This window comes from Bos taurus, chromosome 12, assembly GCF_002263795.3.
Source record: "Bos taurus isolate L1 Dominette 01449 registration number 42190680 breed Hereford chromosome 12, ARS-UCD2.0, whole genome shotgun sequence".
In the NCBI taxonomy this organism is placed as follows: Eukaryota; Metazoa; Chordata; class Mammalia; order Artiodactyla; family Bovidae; genus Bos; species Bos taurus.
Window position 1 is genome coordinate 76,215,291 of NC_037339.1, and position 25,128 is coordinate 76,240,418.

A 25,128-nucleotide genomic window follows, 5' to 3' on the forward strand; every position below is an offset into this window, starting at 1 on the left:
TCATCCTAGAGGAGAGGACCAGCAAGACGGAGGGGAGGCCTTGGAGATAGTAGGGAGGCCTGAAAGGGGAAGGCCCTCAAGGAGACTTGGGGGCCGAGAGGTAGGTACGTAGTGACCAAGGGAAGGAACACAGCGACTGTAACAGAAGGAGGTGTTTTTCAACCCAACAGCAGAGTTGGAGCTTGACATTGGAGGCTGTCAAAAGTAGTTTAATCAGTAGTATTGCTAGGACAGTTATCTCAGCAAAGTTCCTCTTATCGATGTGTGTGAGATTGGTAGAGGAAGGAGAGACCGTGGAGGAAGAGACCAACAGAAGATTCTAGAATTCCAGCACTCAGCTCTGTGAACCCCCTGGCCAAGATGACGGCTGTCTCTTCACTGAACTCCGAACCCATGCTGTCTCCCAGGTCCAGCCTGCCCAGCTCTCCCGGGCACACTCCCACTACATCCAGTCCAAGGCTCCCCTGAGCTAAGCTCCTGGCTCCCAGACCTAGACCTGTGGCCTTGACCTCCTCTCCTGGGCTCCAGACCTCAGCGTCCTACCACCACTGGGCATCTCCCCCTGTCTGCTCCGAGCACCAAAATGTACCCTTGCTTTGCTGACCTGGCTCCTCCACCCCTCCTTCCCTCCCTCATGGGAAGCACCACCATCCTCCTGGAGGCCCAGACCAGAGCATCCTGACTTCCCCTTGGACTCTGCCCTCAGCTTCCCCATCCCACAGGTCCCCTCCCTCACCTGCATCCCAGAGAGTCTGCATTCTCCATATAAACCCGCCATTGCCTCTCTCTCCATCCCCTGCCTCAGTCCACGCCACCATCATCGCTCACCTAGGAAAATCTTGTCTCGACCACGCCCTCCCCCCACCCTGCCCCACATTCCAGCCCCCAGCTGGGCTCTGTGGACACAAATCCGATCGTCTGATTCCCACCAGGGCCTTCGGAGGCCCGCCTCAGCTTCCAGGGTGGTTCCTGCTTACCCATGCAGCCCCTGCCTGCTCCTTAGCCCCATCTCCCCATCGGCCCCGCCCCAGCCCCCAGCCGCCTCAGGCTGATCATGCTGAACTGTTTGCAGGCATCTCAGCCCTGTTGTTTCTCACTTCTTGCCTCCACATCTGCCCTTTGCCGACAACAAACTTCCCCTGCACCAACTTCCCCACCCCACCCCACCCCACCCTATGCGGCCTTTGCTTGCCTAACTCCCGCTCACCCTTGAATGTTTTCTAAAAGCCCCTCCTCGGGGAAGCCCTCTCCAGCCTCCCGGTCAGCTCCGACCCTCTCTCCATCTTCAGAGCCCCTCACGGCCTACTCAAGCGCCAGGGCCAGCCGTGTGTCTTGGGGGTGGGGTTGGGGGGTGGAAACTTTTTCCATTCTGTCTCTAACATGTGAATAATGCCTGGCACGTGGTAGGAACTCAATATTCAGGAAATTAGTGTCTCCATACGCTTAGAATAAATATTTACAGAATTTCTTAATAGACTGATGCCAGGGACTTCCCTGCTGGTCCAGTGGTTAAGACTCCAAGGCAAGAGGCACAGATCCGATCCCTAGTTGGGGAACTGAGATCCCACCTGCCACATATCGCAGCCAAAAAAAAAACAAAACAAAACACTGAGACCACCAGCCAAATGCAGGTGTATAGTCCTAGCCGGAAAGTATTCAGGACCGTATATTTGACCTATGAGTGGACAAGTCTGGAGCAAACCACTAAAGACAGCCTGAGACGCAGCTTGAGAGAGAGCAGAGAGGAGGAAGAAGGGCCATCCATGGAGCGAGGAGGCATCCAGGAGAGTTCAGGGCAGCGGAGTGATTCAGGAAGGATGGAGTAGGGGTGCTAAACAGATTCAGAGGCCGTTCCCCACCCCCCACAAAAAAAAAAAAGAACGGCCAGGCAGAGACAGTGAGGAGGAGGAGACCACAGGAGTCGGCTGCCTTGTGGAAGGCGTTTCGGCGGAAGGCACTTGGTTAAGCAGTACTGGGACTGGCGCAGAGGACAGGCGAGCATCCCTCGTGCTCAGAGCACCCGGCCTCGTCCTCAGACCCCGTGCGGGCGTCACGTCCCCGCTTCCAAGTGTGCAGCTGTTGTCCCACGCTCTGCAGAGAACGCATGCCCCCAGTGCTGAAGGGAGGCGACAGCGTGGCAGCTCTGCAGACCTCGCTCCCCCTGGGCTTACAGGGCCGCTCTGCGGTGCCCTTCAGTTCATCGTCGGGCCCAGCGACGCAACTTTTCTAGACATTTCCACGGCGGTCACTCCCCAGCAGCTCTGACGGACTCGCCGCGATGAAAGCTGAGCTGACTCCATAGTGATGCCCAGGAGGTCCTGCCTTCTCACTCTCATCTCCTTCCTGAACACAGAGCCATCCCCTTCTTCTGTACACTGTCGTAGGGGCACGTGTCAGCTCCACGGTAACCGTACCCCTCCCAGCTCCTTGCTCCCGGGCCCACCGCCCACCGCCCCCCGCCCCCAGCATGGTCACCGGCTCCACGGTGGCTGACATCGCCCAGTCATTTTGGTACTAGCAGCTGCTGATTGTTTTTCCACTGCCGAGACTGTTATGTAACTCCTCAGGGGCTTGTGCTTCATTCATTCACTGAAGAGTGTTTGAGTTCCTGAAGGACAAGAGCTGCGTGCTCTGCTTGCTTGCGCCCCTCTTGGTTCCACCGCAGCGTGCAGTCCAGAGAGAGGAAATGACCCTGCCCCGGCCCTTGAGAAGCTGGGAGCCCCTGAGGGACGAGAGATGAGTTGGTGCACAGGGCTAGGTTTCTATTGGAGTCCATGCCAGCAGAAGAGTCCCGGTTTGCAAAGCCCTGTGTGGTTGAGAAGACTCGGGAAGATGCCAGCACACAGGCCAGAAACATGGAGAAGGGCCTCCACAAGGAGTGCCTGGAGAGAAAAAGCACAGGGGCTCGAGACAGCTGCAGGGATGATAAGTGCATTTGTCTGAGCTCAGGGTTTCCTTCAGGAGGGGGCAGTGAGGTGAGGCCAGGGTGTCAGAGGTCTTGTCCCACACTCGAAAGTGTTTTTCTTTGGTCCTGCAAGAAGTAGAGTCCGTGGAGGCTTTTAAACGGAAGAGTAAGTAAGATTTGTCTCTTAAGAAAGATGACTTTGGCCTTGACGTGAGTGATTCTGGGGAAGGGTGAAACTGGAGGAGGAGGGCCACTGGGGAATGGTGAGGATGCTCTGAGTCCTCAGGACATTCGTGGGGTAAGTCAGGGCGTCCTCGCTACGTGAGAGTACAGGGTCAAGCCCTGCCAGCCCCGGGGCGCTCACACCTCCAGAACAGTCACTGAAATCCCCTCGGTGACAAACATTTGAGCAGCCATGAATCTCTGCAGCTCCTCAGCACACGTTCCCCTCTTTGCTGGTCATGCCGTCATCACAGTAGAAAAGCAATAGGATGTAATGAAAAGGGGAAGAAATCTGCAGTCAAGGAATCAACGTTGGGTGGACAGGGAGCTCTGTGCACAGCCTCTCTAGGATAAAATAATTGGTGCAGCATTACCTGACACATCAGAAAGATCTGTCAGGTATTAATTATTCTGATTGCTTCGGAAGGTCTGTTCTCAGGGTCTCAGGAAGTTTGAGAGTCCTGATTTAGGAGCTAACCTGATTGTTATTCTTCTCTGGAACTTGTAACTTTTAGAACAAAGGTCAGTAGGCTGTGGGGGGGGTGGGGGGGCATGGGCCAAACCTGAGGCTAAGAATGGTCTTTACCTTTTTACTGGCTCTGTAAGTACCTGCATAATATCTTTGAAATTGGTCTTCAAAACCTAAAACGTTCACTGCCTGACCTTTTACAGAAGAGCTTTATCAACCCTCTGCCCTGGAAGATTATGTAGCCAGCAACTTTCCAAGCAACTCTGTCTCCCAGGAAGTCTGTACTGTCTTGAGTTTGGTCGTCTGGTAACCGCCATTCCCTCTGTTGTTTGGCTGATGGTGACAGTGCCATCGTGTACCACAAGCTGAACTTGGTGACAAGACTTTCTAAGGCATTTCTCTAAGATCTCCACGTATTGTAGAAGTAGAATTACGGTGGAGCCCACTGTGAACGCATCCGTGCTTGGTATAAGCCAAGCAGGAATTTCGTCAACAAAGCAGTGAGGTCGCTTGATGCTGATTTTTTTCGTTACCTCTGCACTTCCTCCGGCTGCCCGTGTTTCCTGGTTGATTATCACCTCTGTTTTCAACAATGAGCAGCCTTTTTGACCTGTGAGGAGAGATGTTGGCACCTACCGCAGCTCACCGTGATTCACACATGTATTTCAGTTATTTTCTCAGTATTTGGTTGAACTGAGTTGGCTGTATTCTCTCACCTTCCCTTAGTAACATTTTGTGGCTGTGAAAATTGTTTCTCTCCTCATCCAGCCCAGCAACAGTTGTCAGGTAACATCTAACATGTGCATGGTTACGAGCCACATCTGCCTTGCAGATCATGAGCGTTCCTTTTATTAATCAAGGATTTTTAATTTAGTGACACTTTTTTTAGTGTAAATAAAAGTGCTCTCAGGTTCTCAATTTTATTAAGTTTTTGTTATTGAGATTGAGATTGAGTCACATACCATATAGTTCATCTACTTAAATGAGGTCAGTTCAGGGAATTCCCTGGCTGGCCAGTGGATAGGACTTGGCACTTTCACCACCAGGGCCCGGGGTTTGATCTTTGGTCAGGGGGCTCAGATCCCTCAAGCCACCAGCACAGCCGAAAAAAAAAAGAAGGACAATTGAGTGATTTTGAGTGTGTCCTCAGAGTTCTCCCACCATTACCACATTCAGTTTCAGAACATGGGTGTTGCTTCCAGAAGAGACTTCCATTAGCAGTCAGCCCTGCATCCTCCCACCCACCTCACCCCGGGGTAGCCGGCCATCTGGCTTCTGACTCTCTAGACTCGCCTGTTTTAGACACCGAATCGAATCAGGTACCGTCTGGCCCTTTGTGACGGGGGCCTCACTTGGCCTCACGTTTCTGAGGTTTGTCTTTGTGGCAGCATGCCTGACTGCCCTTCATTCCAGTTTCTGTCATTGTCCCTTCATCTGCCTGGGTCTCACCTCTTGGCCTCACCAAGACTAGTTTCCATTAGCCTCCTTTCCACAAAACATCCTTAGTATGCTTAGCATTCAGCCAGGCTCTGGGGGTACCACAGCGAACAAGACAGCACAGTCTTTCCTCTTCCCGGATCAGAGTAGGGAGCAAATTGTCAGGAGGGCTCTTCTAGAAGTCCCTCCCCCAGGAAAGTGTGTCTGGAACGGAGCCCTGAACGCTGTATCCCTAAACCTGTGTGTGTGTGTCTCTTTGTATATGGGGGGGGGGGGGCGGTGTGTGTGTGTGTAGCTCAGGAGTCCACCTTGACTCCAGAGGGAGCAGGTTCTCAGCCAAGATGAGCCCTGGCAGCCCTGAAGACAGCACCCGAGCACGTGGCTGGCTTCTCAGCACTTTTCCTTTTCAGCTTTGCTCTTTCACTTTTTGGTGCAATTTGATTTTAAAGCCATCCTTTTCAAGTTGCTGTGCTCCCTTGTCAACAAAGCAATCTAATCAGTTAGAGCTAGTTCTTTTATGACTTTTTTTCTTTTATGAGTCTAAAGTGTGTAGTATCGGGTACGGAATAAGTTACTAGCGCTCGGTTGATAAAAATCTGCAAATTAAATCAGAACGAGGTGCGAGAACTCCATTTTCAAGTGAAATTCAAGCTCTGCTGTTTATCTCAATCTGCACCTCCTTGCAGAAACTGCTGTTATGTTTTGGGTGCTCTTGCAGTTGATCACAGTGACCTTTATGACACAATTCAGAACAGGAAGATAGGATCAATATAAATTCTAATCCCTTTCCAAGGCTGACTCATTAAGTGACCTCGAGAAAATCATTTCTGTTTTCCACTCTGCCTTGGTCTTCATGAGAAAGAAGAGGGTGTTATAGTCTCATGGTGCTTAAGGATGCAAGTATACAATGACCACATACTCGGTGTTTAGGGGAGACTGAAATTATCAGCAATCCTAGTTCTCTTCATAATTGTTTCTTATTTTTATTTTTCTGATTTATCAATTGCTTTTTTAAAACCATGAATGAATTTAGAGATGTATCTTGAAGCACACCTAATGTTAAACAGGAGAATATTAGAAGAAAAAAAAATGTGTCTCTGTAATCATTTTATAAATTTTTCCTCCTCAAAAAAAAGCAAAGCCATCCCTGTGGGTTTTCAAAACCAGTAAACAGTCCAAGTGCAGGACAGACCCCTGGGCTACCCGTGAGTTTTTCAGGACAAAAAAGTCTTTCTGATCATCTCAAGAAGCCTTGACTTTCATGGAACCCACCCCAGCTTCAGGCCTGCGGCCTGCTGCGGCAGGTGACAGACGTGGTTTTGTGAAGAAGGCAGCAGGAGCACAGGAGTTTCCAGGCTCATGAGTCATGATCTCCTATTCGAGATCAGAGCACAGATTAGCGATACCAAGATTTTTTTTTTTTTAATCATACTTTCTAAGTGATGGCGGTGTACACACTCTTGTCTTGCCTGGATTCCCGGGGTGGGGCGAGAGGTTCAGGTGCCGCTCCGTTGGTGGTTCAGAGCAGGGGCTCTGGGCTATGAGAGATCACCGCTCAGTACTTGACTTCTGCGTTCCTGAGCTGCCCGTTGCTGCCATCTTCGTAGGGGTGGTGCTCAAGGATCCTTGCTCAGTAGAGATGCCCATCAGAGCGCCTCCATCAGTGCAGGTGACACTCATAGGCAGTCTGTACAAGAGGGGATAAAGTGGAGAGTGTCTAGACCTGTGTCTGCCCGAGGAATCTTCTGCAGCAGCTCCAGCAAGTGGCCCCCGGGGCTCCTGCTGCAACAGGGAAAACCTGTTTTTGAGAGAGAACTGCCTGGCTTTCAAGACATTCTTTGTAAGGGAAGGAACCCGGGTGTCCCACAGTGCAGTCATATTGTTTACCATCTGGGCTACCAGGGAAGTAAGATACTGATTTGGAAGAGGCAATTCGGAGTGATTAGTTTAAGGAACATCTAGTCCAATTTTCTGTTGTACACATGAGGCAGCCTAGACCTTCAGGTGGTCTCGTCCTCTCAGACTGGCTGCTTGGCTGAGTTCTGTAGACGTTCAGTGAAGGGGAGAGCAGTAAGGATTTGGACAGTCAAGAAAGAAGCTAGTTGCAGACGGAAAACAAGAACCGGGCCCTGTACACACTGGTAGGGTGGCAGAGGGGTGGAGGGCCGGGGGGAGGGCATTTTGGGTAACAGGCACAATTGGGGCAGATGCTGTCTCAGTGAGTGAGGGCCTGGTAAGTGGCAGGAACGTGCAGGGGAAAGATGAGAAGTAATTAGGATGAGGCTGGTTTTGGAGGACCTTCAAAACAGGACAGAACAATTGAGATGTGATTTCGCATGTAATTAAGATCCTCAGTTGAGGTGGTGGCATTGTGAAAGGACGTATAGACGCGGTTCACCTGCCACGGCATACAGGTTGGACGGGGACAGTATGGTCACACCTGGAGATGCTGCAGGTTCAGCTCCAGACCACATGAAAGCAGGTGTTTCAATAAAGCAAGTCCCACAAATTTCTGACTTCCCAGTGCATATAAAACTTATGTTTATACTATACTGTAGTCTGTTGAATATGCAGTAGTATTATGTCCTTAAAAATGTACATACCTTAATCAAAAAAATACATTATTGGTAAAAAAAAAAAAGTACTAGGCATCATCTGAGCCTTCCAGGAGTCATAATCTTTATGCTGGCTGAGGGTCTTGCCTCGATGCTGAAGGCCACTGACAAGGCATCAGGGTGGTATTTGCTGAAGGTTGGAGTGGGTGTGGCAGTTTCTTAAAATAAGACAGCAGCATGCATGGCACCCCGAAACAATTACAACAGTAGCATCGAAGGTCACCGATCACAGATCGCCATAACAAATAGTGATGCACAGGCACAGAGTGAGTAAATGCTGCTGGAAAAATGTCACCGCTGGATACGCTTAGTGCAGCGTCGCCACAGACCTGCAATATGTAACAAATGGAATATCTGTGAAGTTCAGTAAACCAAGGCAGTGATGTCATCTAAGAATCTGTTAGTTTAATCACAGAGGATGACAGCGAAGATGTACACAGTGGCAGACCCCCTTGAAAGGAAATGCACGTGGTACTTGAGAGTGGGCTGGATTTGATGTACGGGGAAGAGAGTTGAGTCCAAAAGGGTCGCCAGGCTTTCAGGAGATGCTGTCTGCCCTGGCCCGGTGCTGGTCGGAAAACGAGTAAGGGGGTGACAGGTGATTGCCGAAGGGTGAAGATGCGTGACCGCTCGGGGGAGGAGAGGTAAAAAGAGGGGAAACACTGAGTCATCCCCAATCTCAGTTTTAATAACAAATTTCACCTCTTCTTCTGTCCAAACACTTACTGGTAACAAATACCAGAACTAAACTTAATTTTTACTTTTATCTAATAATTTCTGTGTAGAGCTAAGGTTGAGGAGCAAAAAAAAAAAAGAGCAAAACAAATTGTAAACAAAAAGAGTAATGCGGAAATGTGTCATCCCAGTGCCAAAAGATGCCCTTTCCTTCATATTTTCAAGGAAGCTGTGCCTGGTGCTATGTAGTTCTTGTGTTCAGTTTCACACGCGTGTGCTAGTGAATCAAGTGAAGATAGTAAAGACGCCTTCAAGCGAGAGAGAGGTGTCCTCTTCCTGCACCAGATGGCCCCAGCCTGGGCTGCTCACACCCTCACCACCACTTCCTCCTCAAAAGAGAGCGCGCCTTCCCGTTCAATGCCAAAATCAAAACCAAACCTCCCCCAAAAGGCGGGGAAACCTTTGATCCTGACGCTCCACGGAAGAGACTGTCCCTGTTAGAGGAGGCTCAGCCAGCCCTGGGGAAATGTGAGCACCCCGACCCCACCCCAGGCATGGCAGTACCTGGGGTCCCCAGCATCACCCCTACTCCTCGCCCCCTGAGGTAGGGAGCCCGTGACCTCAGGGTCATCTGAAGCCAGCTGCTCTTGTCTCCTGGGTCCTTTCCTCTGCCTGTTAGAATTTAAGATCGGTGGTGATGGGAAGCCCCGGTCTCTCACAAGACATGCCATCCGAGACACACAGAACTCGGGACGCACGTCGGGTGGTGAGCATACCAGCCGGAGCGCCCCTTGCAGGGAGCGCAGTGGCCTGTGCTGCGACATTGCTTCCTAATTGTGGACTCCGGGCGCCTCCTCACCCAACTCCTCACTGCCTCCCCAGTCCAGTGTCCAGACCACACCCGTGGCCGGGGGCTCCCCCCCAGCAACGGAGTGGCCCCCAGAGCTCCTGCCAAACAGGGCAAGAAGGAGGAGGGGGGACCATGGCAGAGGGCATCAGGCCATCGGAGAGTCCTGTTTCAGATCTCACTACTGTGGAAGCGGCCTTGTGTTTTGCTGAGAAGGGTGGTTGATGTGAAGTATCTGAGCCCCCAAAACTGGCTGTCAGATAAACCCCAAAGAAAACTGAGATCTGTCAAATTAACCTGGGACTGTGTTCAAGCCACCCCCTGGTTTCCCTCTAGTCCATGATTTCCTCCAAGCACCTGCTAAGACTGCTTGTGCCCGGCAGTGCAGAGCGCCATTGTTGTGACCACTTCTGGCATCTGTACAAACGTGACGACGGGGCGCTTCACACGCCGTGTCCACCTGCATCTCCCACGTGCTTCTCCTGGTCGTATTCCTGGGCATGACCCAGGATCTGCTTCCCAAAGACGTGATCGGGCTTGTTCTCAGCCCTGTGATTGTCCTGCCATGTTTCATCTACGTGATGGATAGATGTATGGCTAGTTTCTGGGTGTGGCAGCTCTGATGGGGTTTGTTTCCGGGTTTTGCCATGAAGCTAGTGCTGATGCCAGCAGCCTCTGGTGCTCAGTCTAACAAGAGGCCTCTCACATCGCCCCCGGTCACTACGTGCCGCATCCCCAGTGCCTCCTGTTCAGTTTCTACCATGCCTTTGTTTTGTCACCTCAGCTAAGTGCTCTCTGGGCCGTAGGAAATTAGTCACCTCTCCGTGTGTCACAGCCCTCTTTACCTGGCCCCAGTGCAGCGCTCTGCACATAGAAGGTACGGGAACGAAGCCAAGCCCACTCATATTTACACTGTGAGCGGCAGCCTGCGATACGGACAGGGCAGCAGTCAGCGCTTTAGAAACACCCCTCTCGTGAGGAGCTCCTAGCTCCAGCTTCCCGGCACCACCGCAGCCCCCCAGCCGTGGTTCTTTGAAAACTGCTGGTTCCCGTGTTAGAGGGAGACAGTGCGTCCTGCCGCCTCCTGCTGCTAAAGGTCGTATGGGCCGTGTGATGTGCTCCACTCTCTGGACCTCCCAGCCTCAGCCCCTCCCACCCTGGCCGTCCCGACACTTAGGGCCCTGTATTACAACTCACTGTTCAGTCTTTGCCAAGGAAAACCCCCTAGAACTTCACTCAGATTATGCTTTGCTGTATGTTTGTCCACTGCCTTATGCATTCAGCGAATATTTCTTAAGTAGTTGGATATGCCGGGTGGCAGGCAAGGCTGGGTCTGTTAATACAGAGACAAGAAGGACAGTCTCAGCCTTCCTGGCATCTCGTCACCTGCTGGGAAAATTCCTAGCAGAGATTGAAGTGTATCGTCCCAAGGGCTGTCCTTGGCAAGGTGTGTGAGGGAGCAACTCACCCCGGACTAGCTCACCCCGGGGATTAGAGAAGCCTCCTGGGCAGGTGTCTAGACTGAGGCCAGTGTGGTGAGGAAAACCATTGGGGTGGTCAACAGGAGGCTGGCAAGCTCTGGTGAGAAACCCGAACTGTATCCTAAAACCAATAGGAGCTTGATGAGTATCAAAGAATATCTACAGAGAAGGCTGTTAATATACTCTAATTTTTTTTCTAGCTCTATATTTCCATATGGCTAGATATTTTTATATACTTCAGAAGCCAGAGTAGCTTGTAGCAGAATTGACTTCAGACAGAGATGCGAGAATCCAGCTATCTTCCATTAAGCCAGACATAAAAGAGATTTCCAAAAATAGAAAATAATGATGTTCTTCTTAGTAATTAATAATCTTTTTTCAGAAAAAAATTTTTTTCATAAAAGTATGTTAGCAAGTAGTGGGTTTGTGATTGCTATCAATGAAGAAAAACGTATTTTAAGACTGATAGAAAGGCAGTGGGAAACACTGAAGGGTTTTTAAGTGGAGAGATGGCATGATGAGATTTGTCTCTCAGAAAATCACCCTTGACGGTGATCTAAAATGGGACAGTGGGAGTCAGAGTTCAGAGAAACAGACGGATTCTGAAGGACTCAGGACTTAACAGTTCGCAGAGCTGGTAAGCTGGCTTGTGCTGTGGATGGACATCCGTGTCATTCCCCAGGAGTGGGGACACAGGAAGAGATACGGGACTGATGACAAGTTTTGTTTGGGACACGCTCCATCTTACATGTCTCTGGAGCCTCTGAGGGGACATGTCAGGAAAGCTGGCTGTGTGGCTCCAGGGGGCAGCACCTGGATGGGGGGCGCGGGGTAGGAGTCTCCACCAGACACGTGGAAACTAAAGCCCTGGGGACAGACGTGGAGAGAGAGGAGGAATGATCCTAACAGGACCTTAGGGACACCAGCCAGCGTGTTAAGGACACAGACCAGAGGCAGCAGGTCTCAGGGGCACTCAGGGAGTGACCAGAGGCTCAAAAGACCAAGAAAGTGTGATTCTCCAGAAGCCAGAGGGGCATGGGGGCAGGGGGGTCCAGTGTCCCGGGAGGGTGTGTAGAGCGAAGGAGGCACCACTGACCAAGCAGAGGGTGTTCCGGGTAACCTGGACGAAGAGGGAAAAGCAATTTAATAGATAGAATACCAGACTGGGAGTTTCTGGAAGGCGGGGACGTCGTCTGAGCTCTCTTTCCAGCTTCATGGCTCAGGTTCTTACCGGTGCTTAAGCAGGCACTCTGCTTTCGCTGATTTTACTGTAACTGAGCCACCTGAAGCACTCTGGTCTTCCCTGTGTCTGAACACCACGGTAAGCTGCTTGCATTAAACGTGCAGTGTTTCCTTAGAGTCTGCGGCAGGACTTCCCAACCCCTGGGTCCCGGTCACAGGTGGGCTGAGGTAGCGATCCCTTCAGCGCACAGGGCGGCGGGGAGGGCCCGAAGCTGCCGGGCCAGGTGTGAGGGCTTCCTCTGTCCCATGTGTCACATCCGTACAGCCCTCTGTGTGTGCCACGACGTGGAGGCCACTCGACAGCCATGGGCCACAGCAGGGTGGATGGTTCCTGTATAGGTGCTGCCTCTCAGTGTCACTGAGCAGTCCTGTCCCTATGTCCTGATGAACCCATAACCCACCCCAGCATCTTCCTGACACTGTCCACAGGCAGCCACCGTGGAGAGGGCCCCACCTGCTTCACAGTTCAGAACCTAGCATCTGATAAAGGCTTTCAGATCACCAAGACAGAGAATAAAGGATGCTTTCCCAGCCCCCAGTGACCAACCTTTTAAAATACAATAAGGATGCTTTTGGAAAGACTTCACTGTTCTAAACCATCACATTCATTTATACCGCTCTGTAACCTCCATCTTGCCCTTTGCTGGGGAACCAGCTTCGGGCTGCACCTAGCTGGGAGTCGTGCCGCCACCTGGGGGCTTAGATGCAAATCTCACCCCCAGTGCAGCTCTCCAGGGTCTTGTAGTTGAGCTGGGAAGATGAGAAATAACCATACAAGTATCAGACAGTAATAATAGCTAAATATATACATAATATGCTTTTAGACATTTTTCAGGCTCTGTTTTAAATGCTTTACATATACAAACTCATTATTTCTCATATCCTTATGAGGTGAGTGCAGTTATTGTTTGCATATTACAGATGAGAAAACTGAAGTTCAAAGAAGTTTTTGTTTTGTTTTGTTTTTTAACTAAAGCCTCAGGTTATGTGAACTTCCCTTGTGGTTCAGATGGTAGGGCATCTGCCTACAATGCCGGAGACTCGGGTTCAGTCCCTGGGTTGGGAAGATCCCCTGGAGAAGGAAATGGCACCCCACTCCAGTACTCTTGCCTGGAAAATCCCATGGACGGAGGAGCCTGGCAGCTACAGTCCATGGGGTCACCAAGAGTCAGACACAGCCCAGCGACTTCAGTTCCACTTTCACTAAGGTCATGTGATAATTGCAGAGCTGGGATTTGAACCCGATATTCTGGCTCTAGAGACTGCTCTCAGTCACTCAGCCTCCTGTACTCTTTTGTCCCTCCGTCATTATTGCAGAACATTGTTTTGGCCTTTGAAGTAGGAATAAATGCATTCTCAGTCCACTGTCTTTGAACAGCCTGACAGAATGCCTGGCTAACCTCTCCATGGTTGAAACCACACTCAACCTTTAAAACTCGGCTAAAAGCCCCCACCCTCTTTGAAGTTTCACCCCGAGCTTTGGCTGTGCCCTTTGATGCCTCGTGGCTTCCTTCCTGGACCTCCTTGCCTGGTTCTGACTTTTCCCTTTCTGGATGTCTTCCTTTCCCCGGGGAGATCAGGAGCTCCGTGGCAGCAAGGACCAGACCATGCACCTTGCTCGTGTCTCCTGTGGAAGCCGCAAGTGCCCCCAGGACCCCTGGGGGACTCTTCTGACCCAGCTTCTCGGTGTAGACATGGCCTTCCTGGCAGTCCCCTCTGAAACCAGCCAGGACCTTTAGAGATAGAGTTCTAGTCCATGTAACTTCCACATGATACAACATGAACAATTGTTTGCTGCTCTCAGTTGGAAAATCAGTTGTTTGCTTGTTTTCAGAAGAACTTTGACTTCATTTGAAAATCTCCTTACCAACTAATAACATAAAATGGCTCTTCAAAATGCAAGCTGTTTCCTCCTTCCTCTTTTGAGTATGTGGTTATTGCTTTTGAAGAAGACAAAGTGAAGGAAGTGTTTCCTGTTTGCAGAGGCTCACGTTGAACCTACAGAAAAGGCGGGCCGGTGTCAAAACACCCCAGAACCTAGAGCTCCTGTAACTTTCTGCTTTTTAAGCACTTTTTTCTATCACAGCTTGGGGTTTAGTTTTGTTTTTTGTTGTTGGTTTTTTGTTTTGCTTTGCTTATTCTTTCACTCTCACTCCCTTTGAAGAATAAATGTTACAGATTCACCCAAAGGCTCATCCCCCTTCCCACTGTCCTGTCCTGAAGCAGGTGTATTGTGTGTCTGATGCCTTTTACGGTGTCCACTGCCTACGTGTATTTGTATCTTCACCACCTGTGTGTATATCAGGGCTTCCCAGCCAGGACACTGTGGGCCTTTCGGTCCAGGCCGTCCTTTGTTGTGGAGTCTGTCCTGTGCATTAGAGGGTGCTTAGTAGCAGCTGTCGGAGAAGGCAATGGCACCCCACTCCAGTGTTCTTGCCTAGAGAATCCCAGGGACGGGGGAGCCTGGTGGGCTGCCGTCTATGGGGTCGCACAGAGTCAGATGGGACTGAAGCGACTTAGCAGCAGCAGCAGTAGCAGCTGTGGCCTCTACTTCCTAAAAACCAACAGCACCCACCACCCTCTCCCCAGACTCCTCCCCACCCCCTAAGACAACCAAAAATGCCTCCAGACATCTACTCCCAAATATTCCCTGGGGGGTGGGGGCAGAATCACCACATGTGTGTGTGTGTACACACATACATATATATCCATAAAATAGGTTACATAGAATTATTCTAGATATTTTTAAATTTATATAAATAGTTTTATATACACATATTCTTATGTAGCTTTCTTTGTTCATTCAACATTGTATTTTTGAGATGTATCCATTAGATCTAGTTCATTTATTCTAGCCGCACATGTAATAGTCTTTTATATAATGGAACCACTCACTAGTTTATTTCCCTACTTAGGGACAGTTGAATTTTTTTATGCTTTCTTACTTAATATTATAATCGGTACTTGAGAGAATATCCTTCTAAATGCCCCTTGACGCACTCACAGCTGCCTGGAGATAGAATTGCCAGACTATAGAACATCCTCAGTTTTACTAGATCTTGACACATTGTTCCCTGAAATGCTTGTGCCAGTGTAAACTCTCATCAACATCCCCATCTTGGTATTGTTAGACATTTTATTTTTGCCAATCTTACGGTTATAAGGGCTTCCCTTGTGGCTCAGCTGGTAAAGAATTTGCCTGCAGTGTGGGACACCTGGGTTTGATGCCTGGGTGGGGAAGATCCCTTGGAGAAGGGAAAAGCAATCCACTCCAGTGTTCTGGCCTGGAGAATCCATGGACTGTATAGTCTGTGGGGTCACAAAGACCAACTGAGCGACTTTCACTTTAGGCTTCCCTGGTGGCGCAGAGGGTAAAGCGCCTGCCTGCAATGCGGGAGACCTGGGCTTGATCCCTGGGTCGGGAAGATCCCCTGCAGAAGGAAATGGCAACCCACTCCAGTATTCTTGCCTGGAGAATCCCATGGACAGAGGAGCCTGGTGGGCTACAGTCCATGGGGTCGCAAAGAGTTGGACACGATTGAGCGACTTCACTTTCACTTTACGGTTATAAAATGACTTAGTGCCATTTTAATTTGCATTTCCCATGCTAGTGAGGTTGAACATCTTTTGTTTATTGATTCAGGGTTTCCTTTTCTGTAAATTGTTCTTTCACATGCATTCTCCACTTTTCTGTTGTGTTATTTATTTTTTGTCATTGATTCTTTACATATTCTGGATACTGTTTTGTCAGTTATATGTTACACATGTCTTCTCTTAATCTATACTTTGTCTTCTAGCTCTGTTGTTTTTAATCACACAAAATTCGTATTTGTTGTAATTGTTAGCGACCCTTTTTTTGTGATTTATGCTTCATATTTTGGTTTTAGAAATCCTTTCCCATCCCAGCAACATAAAGAATATCTCTTATTTCTTCTAAAACGTTTATTAACAGCTTAGCTTTCCAGATTTAAATCTTTAATCTATGGGGTTTATTTTAAAATAAGCTTATTTTGTACATGGCGTGAGGTCTAATTCTGTCTTTTTCCATGTCTTTTACCATTTGTCCCAGTACTGTTCACTAAATGGTGTCTTTCCTGCTGACTCCCAGGGCCCTCCATCATGTGCTAAGTGTCCATGTTTACTTCTGATTTCTCAGCCTGTTTCTTTGCACTGCTCACCTATCACGTGCTCAGGCCATCCTACTTTATTCTTGTCATCTGACAGTAAGTCCTAATAACTGGTAGATAAAAGTCCTCCTTTATACTTCTTGAAAGTATTCAGGTCTAGTTTTGACCCTTAATTTCAGGCTGTCTCATTCCACCAAAACACACGCACACACACAGCTTTAGCTGCATGTGACAGCAGCGTGAAATCACAGAAACCTAAGCAAGGTGTGAGTCTGTCTCGTGTAAAACAAACCAGACGTTGACAGCCCCGAACCGTCGGGAGCAGCTGCCACCTCCAGTCTCCTCTTCTCTTGCTGCTGCCCTGTCCTCAGCACGGGGCCAGGAAGGAGGAGGAAGCACGAAGGAGGGTTGCATCCCTCCCTCGAAGGCCCCCTCTGGGGGTCCCGCGTGCCCTTCCTGCTTGCGTACCATTGGCCCAGCTGAGTCCACGCAGGGGACGCTGAGAATGTGTTGTAGTAACTGTGTCACCAAAAGAAATCTTATTTTAAGAGTGTGGCTATTGAGTCAGCCCAGCATCTCTGCTGCACTCTAGAATTGGCAGAGTGTGGAAAGATGTCAGTTTTGAGCCTTCTTGGGCAGGAATGGGCTGTCTTTCCACTGATACCCTTCAATCAAGCTTACCATTTTTCATAGAGACTTGCAGATCTTCTGTTAGATTTAATGCATAAGGACCTATGAGTGAGTATGAGAGCTATTAGTTGCTCAGTCGTGTCTGACACTTTGCGACCCCGTGGACCACCAGATTCCTCTGTCCATGGGATTTCCCAGACAAGAATACTGAAGTGGGTTGCCATTTCCTTCTCCAGGGGATCTTCCCGATGCAGAGATCAAACCCACGTCTCTTGTGTTGCAGGCAGACAGACTCTTAGCATCTGAGTCACCAGGGAAGCCCTCCTAAGTACTTAAATAGTTTCTATTATTCTTTGTAAATAGGAATTTTTTGCAGTTACATTTTCTCAGTGATGGCAGGCAAGGGGTGTTACTGATATTTTTGTGTCTTATATTCTGTCTTGTGAGTCCTCATGGTCTAGGTAAGATGGTCATCCTGTGTGAATGACTGGTTGTTTCTTCCCTTCCATCCTGCTGCATTTTCTTTCACAATTGGTTGGTCTGTCTTCATGATGCAGTGACTTGTGTTGAATACAAGAGGTGGTAATAGGCATTCTTGTCTCTTCATCAAGTTTTATCAAATTATTTTTATATCTGTTGAGTGAGCATTTGGTTTTTCTCTTTTAATTTGTTAATGTATGAATTACATTACTATATTTTCTAAGATTTCTGAGATAAATCCTAATTTAATATATCTTATTGGATAAGATGGTAATTTTTTTAACATTGTTGGACTGAGTTTGTTGATATTTTATTTAGGATTATTGTACCTGTCCATAAATTAAAAATGGGTTGTTTTATGATAGCCTTCTCTGATTTTGGAAACAGCATTACATAGCCTTAGAAAATTAGATGGAGAGCTCTTTCCCTTTTCTCTTCTCTAGAACAATTTGTATAAGACAGCGGGTCCTTAAAATTTTCATGGACTTATCCTTAAGTATTATTTCAGTGACATTAATGGCTAAAGGTCTTGTCAAGTTTTCTGTTTCTTCTTGTAATACTTTATTAAAGTATAACATACAGAAAAGTCAGCACATAAAGGGAGTCATACAGATACACTTTTGTGTTTGTTTTACTCAGTATTATGTTGAGCGATTTCACCACATTGTTGCATACAGTCGTAGCCTCTTTCAGACCCGAGGCCTCCACTCCTGAACCCAGATAGGTGCCAGTGCCCAGGTGGGTCTGAGTTAGCAGTGTGCCCGCCCTCACACCTGTCCCTGCTTCTTTACCGTGCTGGTTTCCAGAGCTTGTTTCTGTTGCCCTCAGGCCTCTGTCTCCACTTTGTGTTCAGCTCTGCTTTTGAAATATTTTAAAATTTTATCCACAAGTATTTATAGTAGGAAAAATTTTAGGTTTCCTTAGTCTCTAAATCTTCCAGGACCAGAAGACATCTAGAAACAGATTGAAGTTGATCAATTAAAAAGTTGGCATATGGGTAAAAAAACATCCATTTTTAAAAAGCAGCATGAGGTGCATACTTTTTTTTCTTCCCATTGTGGCTTTTGTTCACTGATGACATAGAAAAGGCAAGAAGTGACCTCGCCATCAACGTTAAGTTATCCAGAAAGCCACACGGAGGACAGGTCTGAACCGCTTGTCCCTCTGTGGAGGATTTACCTTTACATTCTCAGGCCTGTCCCCCAACCTGGGGTTTATCTCCACCTGCAGTCTCTCTCTCTCTCTGCTGACCTTGCTCGGAATTTACTTAAATTTTAAAAAAGAACAAGAAGAGGGAGGAGCAGCATTTTAAAGAGCTGCTGAAGGAAGCGCCAGGTCTCTGGTTGCGCGCCCCGAGTTAGCCTCCTCGCGGCTTCTCCAGAGCCCAGCGGAGTTGGGATGGCGTCAGTGGGGACACCGTGGGGCTGAGGTTAGGAGTGACTGCCTGTGTCTTCTGCCACCCTCCGCAGCCAGAGGGCACGAATCCCTTTGGCAGCACCCACCCACTCCGTTTTTCTCTGCGCATCTCCTGCAGGCTGCCCATTGCAGCCTGTTGATGGAAGGGCTGCAGGGCCCTTTCCGCTTGCGTGCAGCACATCCATCTGACATCTTACCTCCAGTCTGCAGCTGTGACTGCATCACCAGAGAAGCCTCTGCCGAGCGTTACGAGGCTTCCTCACTTTCATGTCTGATCTCTGTGCGATGATCTCTTTCTAGGGAGGAATGATCAACTGGGACCGTCTTTTCCCTCCTCTGCGTCAGCGAAGAAATGTAAACTATCAGGATGGTCGGCAAGCTGAGCAACCAGCGTCCCCCCCTCTGGAGGTTCCGGAGGAGCAGGTAACCTAACACCCGGCACTTGCCCTAAACCTGGGCTTCACACCCCCGGCAGTTCTGCTGAACAGGACTTGAAAGAATTCAAGTGTATAGTGATAAATAGAGATCTTGATACCAGGTAAACTGCCTGCTATACCTGTTTTAGACATTTGGGCCCTGTCATTGGCTTATCTTGGTCTTATGACTTTGAGGAGGATATAATTTCAAAGAAAATTGCATTGGGATTGCTTATTTTTAAGTGTATGACATTTCATTTGCACACAACTACTGAACCTGGTTCACTGCAAGGGCTGGGAGAGAAGGAAGCGGAAGGTCTGGGAGCTTCTCTGTCTGTATGGTTTTAACTTCAGGAATCAAGTAAATGTTTTACAGGTTCAAAAAGCAAATCAACACTGGGGACAGCCATAAAACTAAAAGGCAACTAGAGTAAATGTCCAACTGTATCTTAAGGGAATGATATAAGAAAGGGGGAAAATTAATTTCAGTTACTTGTGAACATATGTCCTCTGCCTAAAAAAAAAAAAAAAACAGAAAAAAAGAACTGCAAACAAATCTCAACTCCTCATGGGAACGAGCACAGCAGTTCACTCCTCATGGGAACGAGCACAGCAGTTCTGAAATGATGTTCTGTGTGTGGGCTTCCCAGGTGCTGCTAGTGGTAGAGAACCCACCTGCCAGTGCAAGAGACGTAAGAGGCTTGGATATACTCCCTGGGTCGGGCAGATCCCCCGAGAAGGAAATGCCTGGAGAATCCCAGGGACAGAGGCACCTGGAGGGTTACAGTCCATGGGGTCGCACAGAGTCGGACACTGAAGAGTCGCCCACTGAAGCGGCTTAGCATGCCTGCATTGTAGATTAGAGCAGACAAGGAAATAGGGGCAGGATATATGCGGCTCCATCTCAGGTGGCTCAGGGAAAATAAGTGGGAGAGAGAGTGTGTGTGTGTGTGTAGAGTATGTGTGTGTGTGCATATGGACAGAAAGCAACTGCAGCAAAGTAATAATTGGTGAATCTGGGTGGAAGAGTGATCAGGTTCTTAGTGCTCTTCTTGAAATTTTCCTTGATGTTTGTGATTTCTTCACACTGGGAAGTTTTTGAAAATCTGTAAAAGTCAGTTTAGAGCATTTCAGTAACAACCCTTTTAAATTTCATTCTGTGAACATCGCTTTTTTCTCAAGAAAGCAGACCAAGGTCAACATTTCATAGCAGGTCGCACCATGCCCTCCTCCGCCCCTGGTACCAGAGCCAGCAAACACCAGTCCGACCCAAGGCCCTCAGCATCTGTGGCAAAACTGTCCATATCCTGGCTTTTTCTGGAACTCAAGAGGGGCTCTTGGGCAGAACCTCCACGGGTCCCTCTGGGTGAGGCCACAACAAGTGAAAGAAACCAGCTGAATGTGCCTGACAAGTTGACCTAGCCCCTCGCCCTTAACTTCTCAGCTCAGACTCATCCTTTGAGCTACTCGTTAGGGTTGAGAGATGCATTAAGGAGCCATAGTTCTCTTCTGCCTCCATTGACGAATTACCTGAAAAATGGTAGCTCCATGATTAGAAACTAAAGCCAAGCAACTTGGCGTTTGTGAAATATTTAAGATAACTGATTGAAAAATAAACCAGTACTCTCAAATTCAGGTGAAGGGAAATAAAGTTCTGTTATATTACTGTCTCCTTGATAGAACCCAGCTCACATCCCTCAAAGAGTAGCCGTTAACGATAGAAAGTATTTAAAGGGTAAATAGTTCTTAGTTTTGACATTTGGGGGAAAAAAAGTGTCAAAAAGTGATAACAAGGTGAATGTGTGTAATTGAAGTCTTAGCATTGTTGTTTTTTTTTAATGAATCATTGTCCTTGATCCTCCCAGAATGACAAGAGTGAGGTTAACATGTTGTTGCTATCAGTTTAAAATACCATTTGCTTCTTCTTGACTCTGTTATGAAAAGATGTAAATACATGAGAGGTTGTTTTTAACATAAACTTCCTTATTCGTTGATTTTTTTTCCGAATTTTGTCTTTTCTTTCTTGAGTATCCTTAAATACTCTTAAAGACGGTCCCACGTTAAGACAGAGTCCCCCTCCTCCGGCATTATTTATGTAGATGCTCAGTAGTTTTTGTGGTAGGTGCTCGAGAGACTGTAAAAGAGAGGAAAGATGCTGCCCTTGTCTCGAGACACTTAGAGTAACATTTACAAGTGTACCTTCCATATGATCTCTGGGTTAACTGGAGGCTAGCTAAGAGAGTTCTGCCAAGAGAACACACTGGTCATAGCAAACACCTTCTTCCAACAACACAAGAGACGACTCTACACATGGACATCACCAGATGGTCAACACCAAAATCAGATTGATTGTATACTTTGTAGCCAAAGGTGGAAAAGCTCTATACAGTCAGTAAAAACAAGACCAGGAGCTGACTGTGGCTCAGATCATGAACTCCTTATTGCCAAATTCAGACTTAAATTGAAGAAAGTAGGGAAAATCACTAGACCATTCAGGTATGACCTAAATCAAATCCCTTATGATTAAACAGTGGAAGTGAGAAATAGATTTAAGGCACTAGATCTGATAGACAGAGTGCCTGATGAACTATGGACGGAGGTTCGTGACATTGTACAGGAGACAGGGAGCAAGACCATCCTCAAGAAAAAGAAATGCAAAAAAGCAAAATGGCTGTCTGAGGAGGCCTTACAGATAGCTGTGAAAAGAAGAGAAGCCAAAAGCAAAGGAGAAAAGGAAAAATATACCCATTTGAATGCAGAGTTCCAAAGAATACCAAGGAGAGATACAAAAGCCTTCCTCAGTGATCATTGCAAAGAAATAGAGGAAAACAATAGAAAGGGAAAGACTAGAGATCTCTTTAAGAAAATAAGAGATACCAAGGGAACATTTCATGCAAAGATGGGCTCCATAAAGGACAGAAATGGTATGGACCTAACAGAAGCAGAAGATACTAAGAAGAGGTGGCAAGAATACACAGAAGAACTGTATAAAAAAGATCTTCACAACCCAGATAATCACAATGCTGTGATCACTCACCTAGAGCCAGACATCTTGGAATGTGAAGTCAAGTGGGCCTTAGGAAGCATCACTACGAACAAAGCTAGTGGAGGTGATGGAATTCCAGTTGAGCTAGTTCATATCCTAAAAGATGATGCTGTGAAAGTACTGCACTCAATATGTCAGCAAATTTGGAAAACTCAGCAGTGGCCACAGGACTGGAAAAGGTCAGTTTTCATTCCAGTCTCAAAGAAAAGCAATGCCAAAGACTACCACACAATTACACTCATCTCACACACTAGTAAAGTAATGCTCAAAATTCTCCAAACCAGGCTTCAGCAGTATGTGAACCATGAACTTCCAGATGTTCAAGCTGGTTTTAGAAAAGGCAGAGGAACCAGAGATCAAATTGCCAACATCTGCTGGATCATCGAAAAAGCAAGAGAGTTCCAGAAAAACATCTATTTCTGCTTTATTGACTATGCCAAAGCCTTTGACTGTGTGAATCACAACAAACTTTGGGAAATTCTGAAAGATATGGGAATACCAAACCATCTGACCTGTCTCTTGAGAAACCTGTATGCAGGTCAGGAAGCAACAGTTAGAACTGGACATGGAACAACAGCCTGGTTCCAAATAGGAAAAGGAGTACGTCAAGGCTGTATATCGTCACCCTGCTTATTTAACTTCTATGCAGAGTACATCATGAGAAACGCTGGGCTGGAAGAAGCACAAGCTGGAATCAAGGTTGTCGGGAGAAATATCAATTACCTCAGATATGCAGATGAGACCACCCTTATGGCAGAAAGTGAAGAAGAACTAAAGAGCCTCGTGGTGAAAATGAAAGAGGAGAGTGAAAAAGTTGGCTTAAAGCTCAACATTCAGAAAAAGAAGATCATGGCATCTGGCCCCATCACTTCATGGGAAATAGATGGGGAAACAGTGGTTGACTTTATTTGGGGGGGCTCCAAAATCACTGCAGATGGTGATTGCAGCCATGAAATTAAAAGACGCTTACTCCCTGGCAGGAAAGTTATGACCAACCTAGACAGCATATTAAAAAGCAGAGACATTACTTTGTCACCGAAGTCCGTCTAGTCAAGGCTGTGGTTTTTCCAGTAGTCATGTATGGATATGAGAGTTAGACTGTAAAGAAAGCTAAGCACAGAAGAATTGATGCATTTGAACTGTGGTGTTGGAGAAGACTCTCGAGAATCCCTTGGACTATAAGGAGATCCAACCAGTCCATCCTAAGGGAGATCAGTGTTGAGTGTTCATTAGACTGATACTGAAGCTGAAACTCCAATACTTTGGCCAGCTGATGCAAAGAACTGACTCATTGGAAAAGACCCTGATGCTGGAAAAGATTGAGGGCAGGAGGAGAAGGGGACAACAGAGGATGAGATGGTTGGATGGCATCACCAACTCAATGGACATGAGTTTGGGTAAACTCCAGGAGTTGGTGTTGGACAGGGAAGCCTTGCGTGCTGTGATTCATGGGGTCGCAAAGAGTCAGACATGACTGAGTGATTGAACTGAACTGAACTGAATTGAGACACTATATAAATATTATTTGTTAGTAACATTAAGATAGTTGGATTTAACAAAACCTTTTTATGCTTAATTTTTCAATTGGATGTGCTGTATTTTCTTTATTTATAGCGAAGGACAGTGTATCCTGGTGGGCTGCATGCAGCCCATGGTGTCACAAAGAGTCAGACACAGCTTAGCAGCTGAACAATGACAACAATTTTCTTTATTTAAATATCAGAGTCATGTGATTTTAATGCATTAAGAAAAAGTAATTTTTCTAAACCAAGAAAAAGGGAAATGATTTTTTTTCTGATGTGAACAAAAACTTTAGGAATTTCAGTGAGAGATATTTAAGATAGGAAATATAGTCCCTCTATTATGAAAACGAAGACTAGTCTGAGAAAGAATGTGCATCCCTCATTAAGTCTAATACTAGTCTGACGTAGGACTGTAGAAACATTTGCCAGCTTTTCTACTTCTGCTGTGAAGTTTCTGGATTCTCAGTCCTTCACAGCCCACCCCTACTGTCTTTCAGCCAGCACCTTTGTCAGTTCACGCATTCCAGATGTCACCCCAAACCTTACTATCTTAAAATAAATCTATTCATTATCGCACTTCTCTTGCTTTTAGATTTTTTTTTCTTCTTAACCAAGGATTTTTTATATTACCCCCAAACTCAAAATTAACAAATAATGAAATTTTATCATTATTGATCTTTTTCTTTCCTAATGAAAAGGGGGACATACTTCCCAAGTTTGCCTCTCTTGAGCCCTCCCCAAGCTTAGAAAGGGACTCTTGGCTTCATGCTTAATGGGACGCACAGATGAAGTCAGATGGGGCATTTAGACTCATGGAGTCAGTGCTGGGACTTAACGAAAGTAAAATAAACGTGGACTTGACAAATATTGACTTCCTCTCTTCCATCCATTTATTTCCTTCCTTCTAGTCAGCCAGCAGTTATCAGCTGTCTGCTCTGCCTGCTCTAACCCTGGGCTGGGTTCTTGAAATACAGAGATAAGTGAGGCAACGATTCCTGCCCTCGCTTGGTGCAGAGCCTGGTGCAGGGGCCCTGGCAGAGGGACAGCTCTGGTCAGCTGCATCCAAGTCTCCCGATGCTGCTGAAGGAATGCCAGTGTGTGTGTGTGTGTGTGTGTGTGTGTGTGTGTGTGTGGTGGGGGCGTGGTGGGCAATGCTGTCTATAAAGAGGCAGCCTGGTGAAAAGCACATCAGATTTGGGGAGCACAGGTGGGTGAAGTTGGAGTGGGACTTGACAGGTGGGGCAGGGGCCCCAGGTAGGGAATAAACAGGAAGGCATCCCAACGCCCTCAGCGGGGCACGGACCTCTGCTTCTAGGCTGTTCTTCAGTCACTCAGTCGTGTCCAACTCTTTGCAACCCATGGACTGCAGCACGCCAGGCTTTCCCGTCCATCACCAACTCCCAGAGCTTGCTCAAACTCATGTCCATTGAGTCAGTGATGCCATCCAACCATCTCATGCTCTGTCATCCCCTTCTCCTCCTCTCTTCAATCTTGCCCACCATCAGAGTCTTTTCCAGTGAGTCAGTTCTTTGCAATAGGCGGCCAAAGTATTGGAGCTTCAGTTTCAGCATCAGTCCTTCCAATGAATATTCAGGGT

The 25,128-nt window shown here is 47.5% G+C and overlaps 1 protein-coding gene across 2 annotated transcripts in view; it reads left to right on the plus strand.

The window, feature by feature from the left end:
- The window catches only part of UBAC2 (UBA domain containing 2), a 170,469-nt gene that overhangs the window by 135,653 nt on the left and 9,688 nt on the right, over nt 1-25,128 (plus strand). For both annotated transcript variants that reach the window (XM_010810958.3, NM_001103344.1), the window contains 1 exon segment: nt 18,847-18,969. In XM_010810958.3, the coding sequence (XP_010809260.1) occupies nt 18,847-18,969 (123 nt within the window).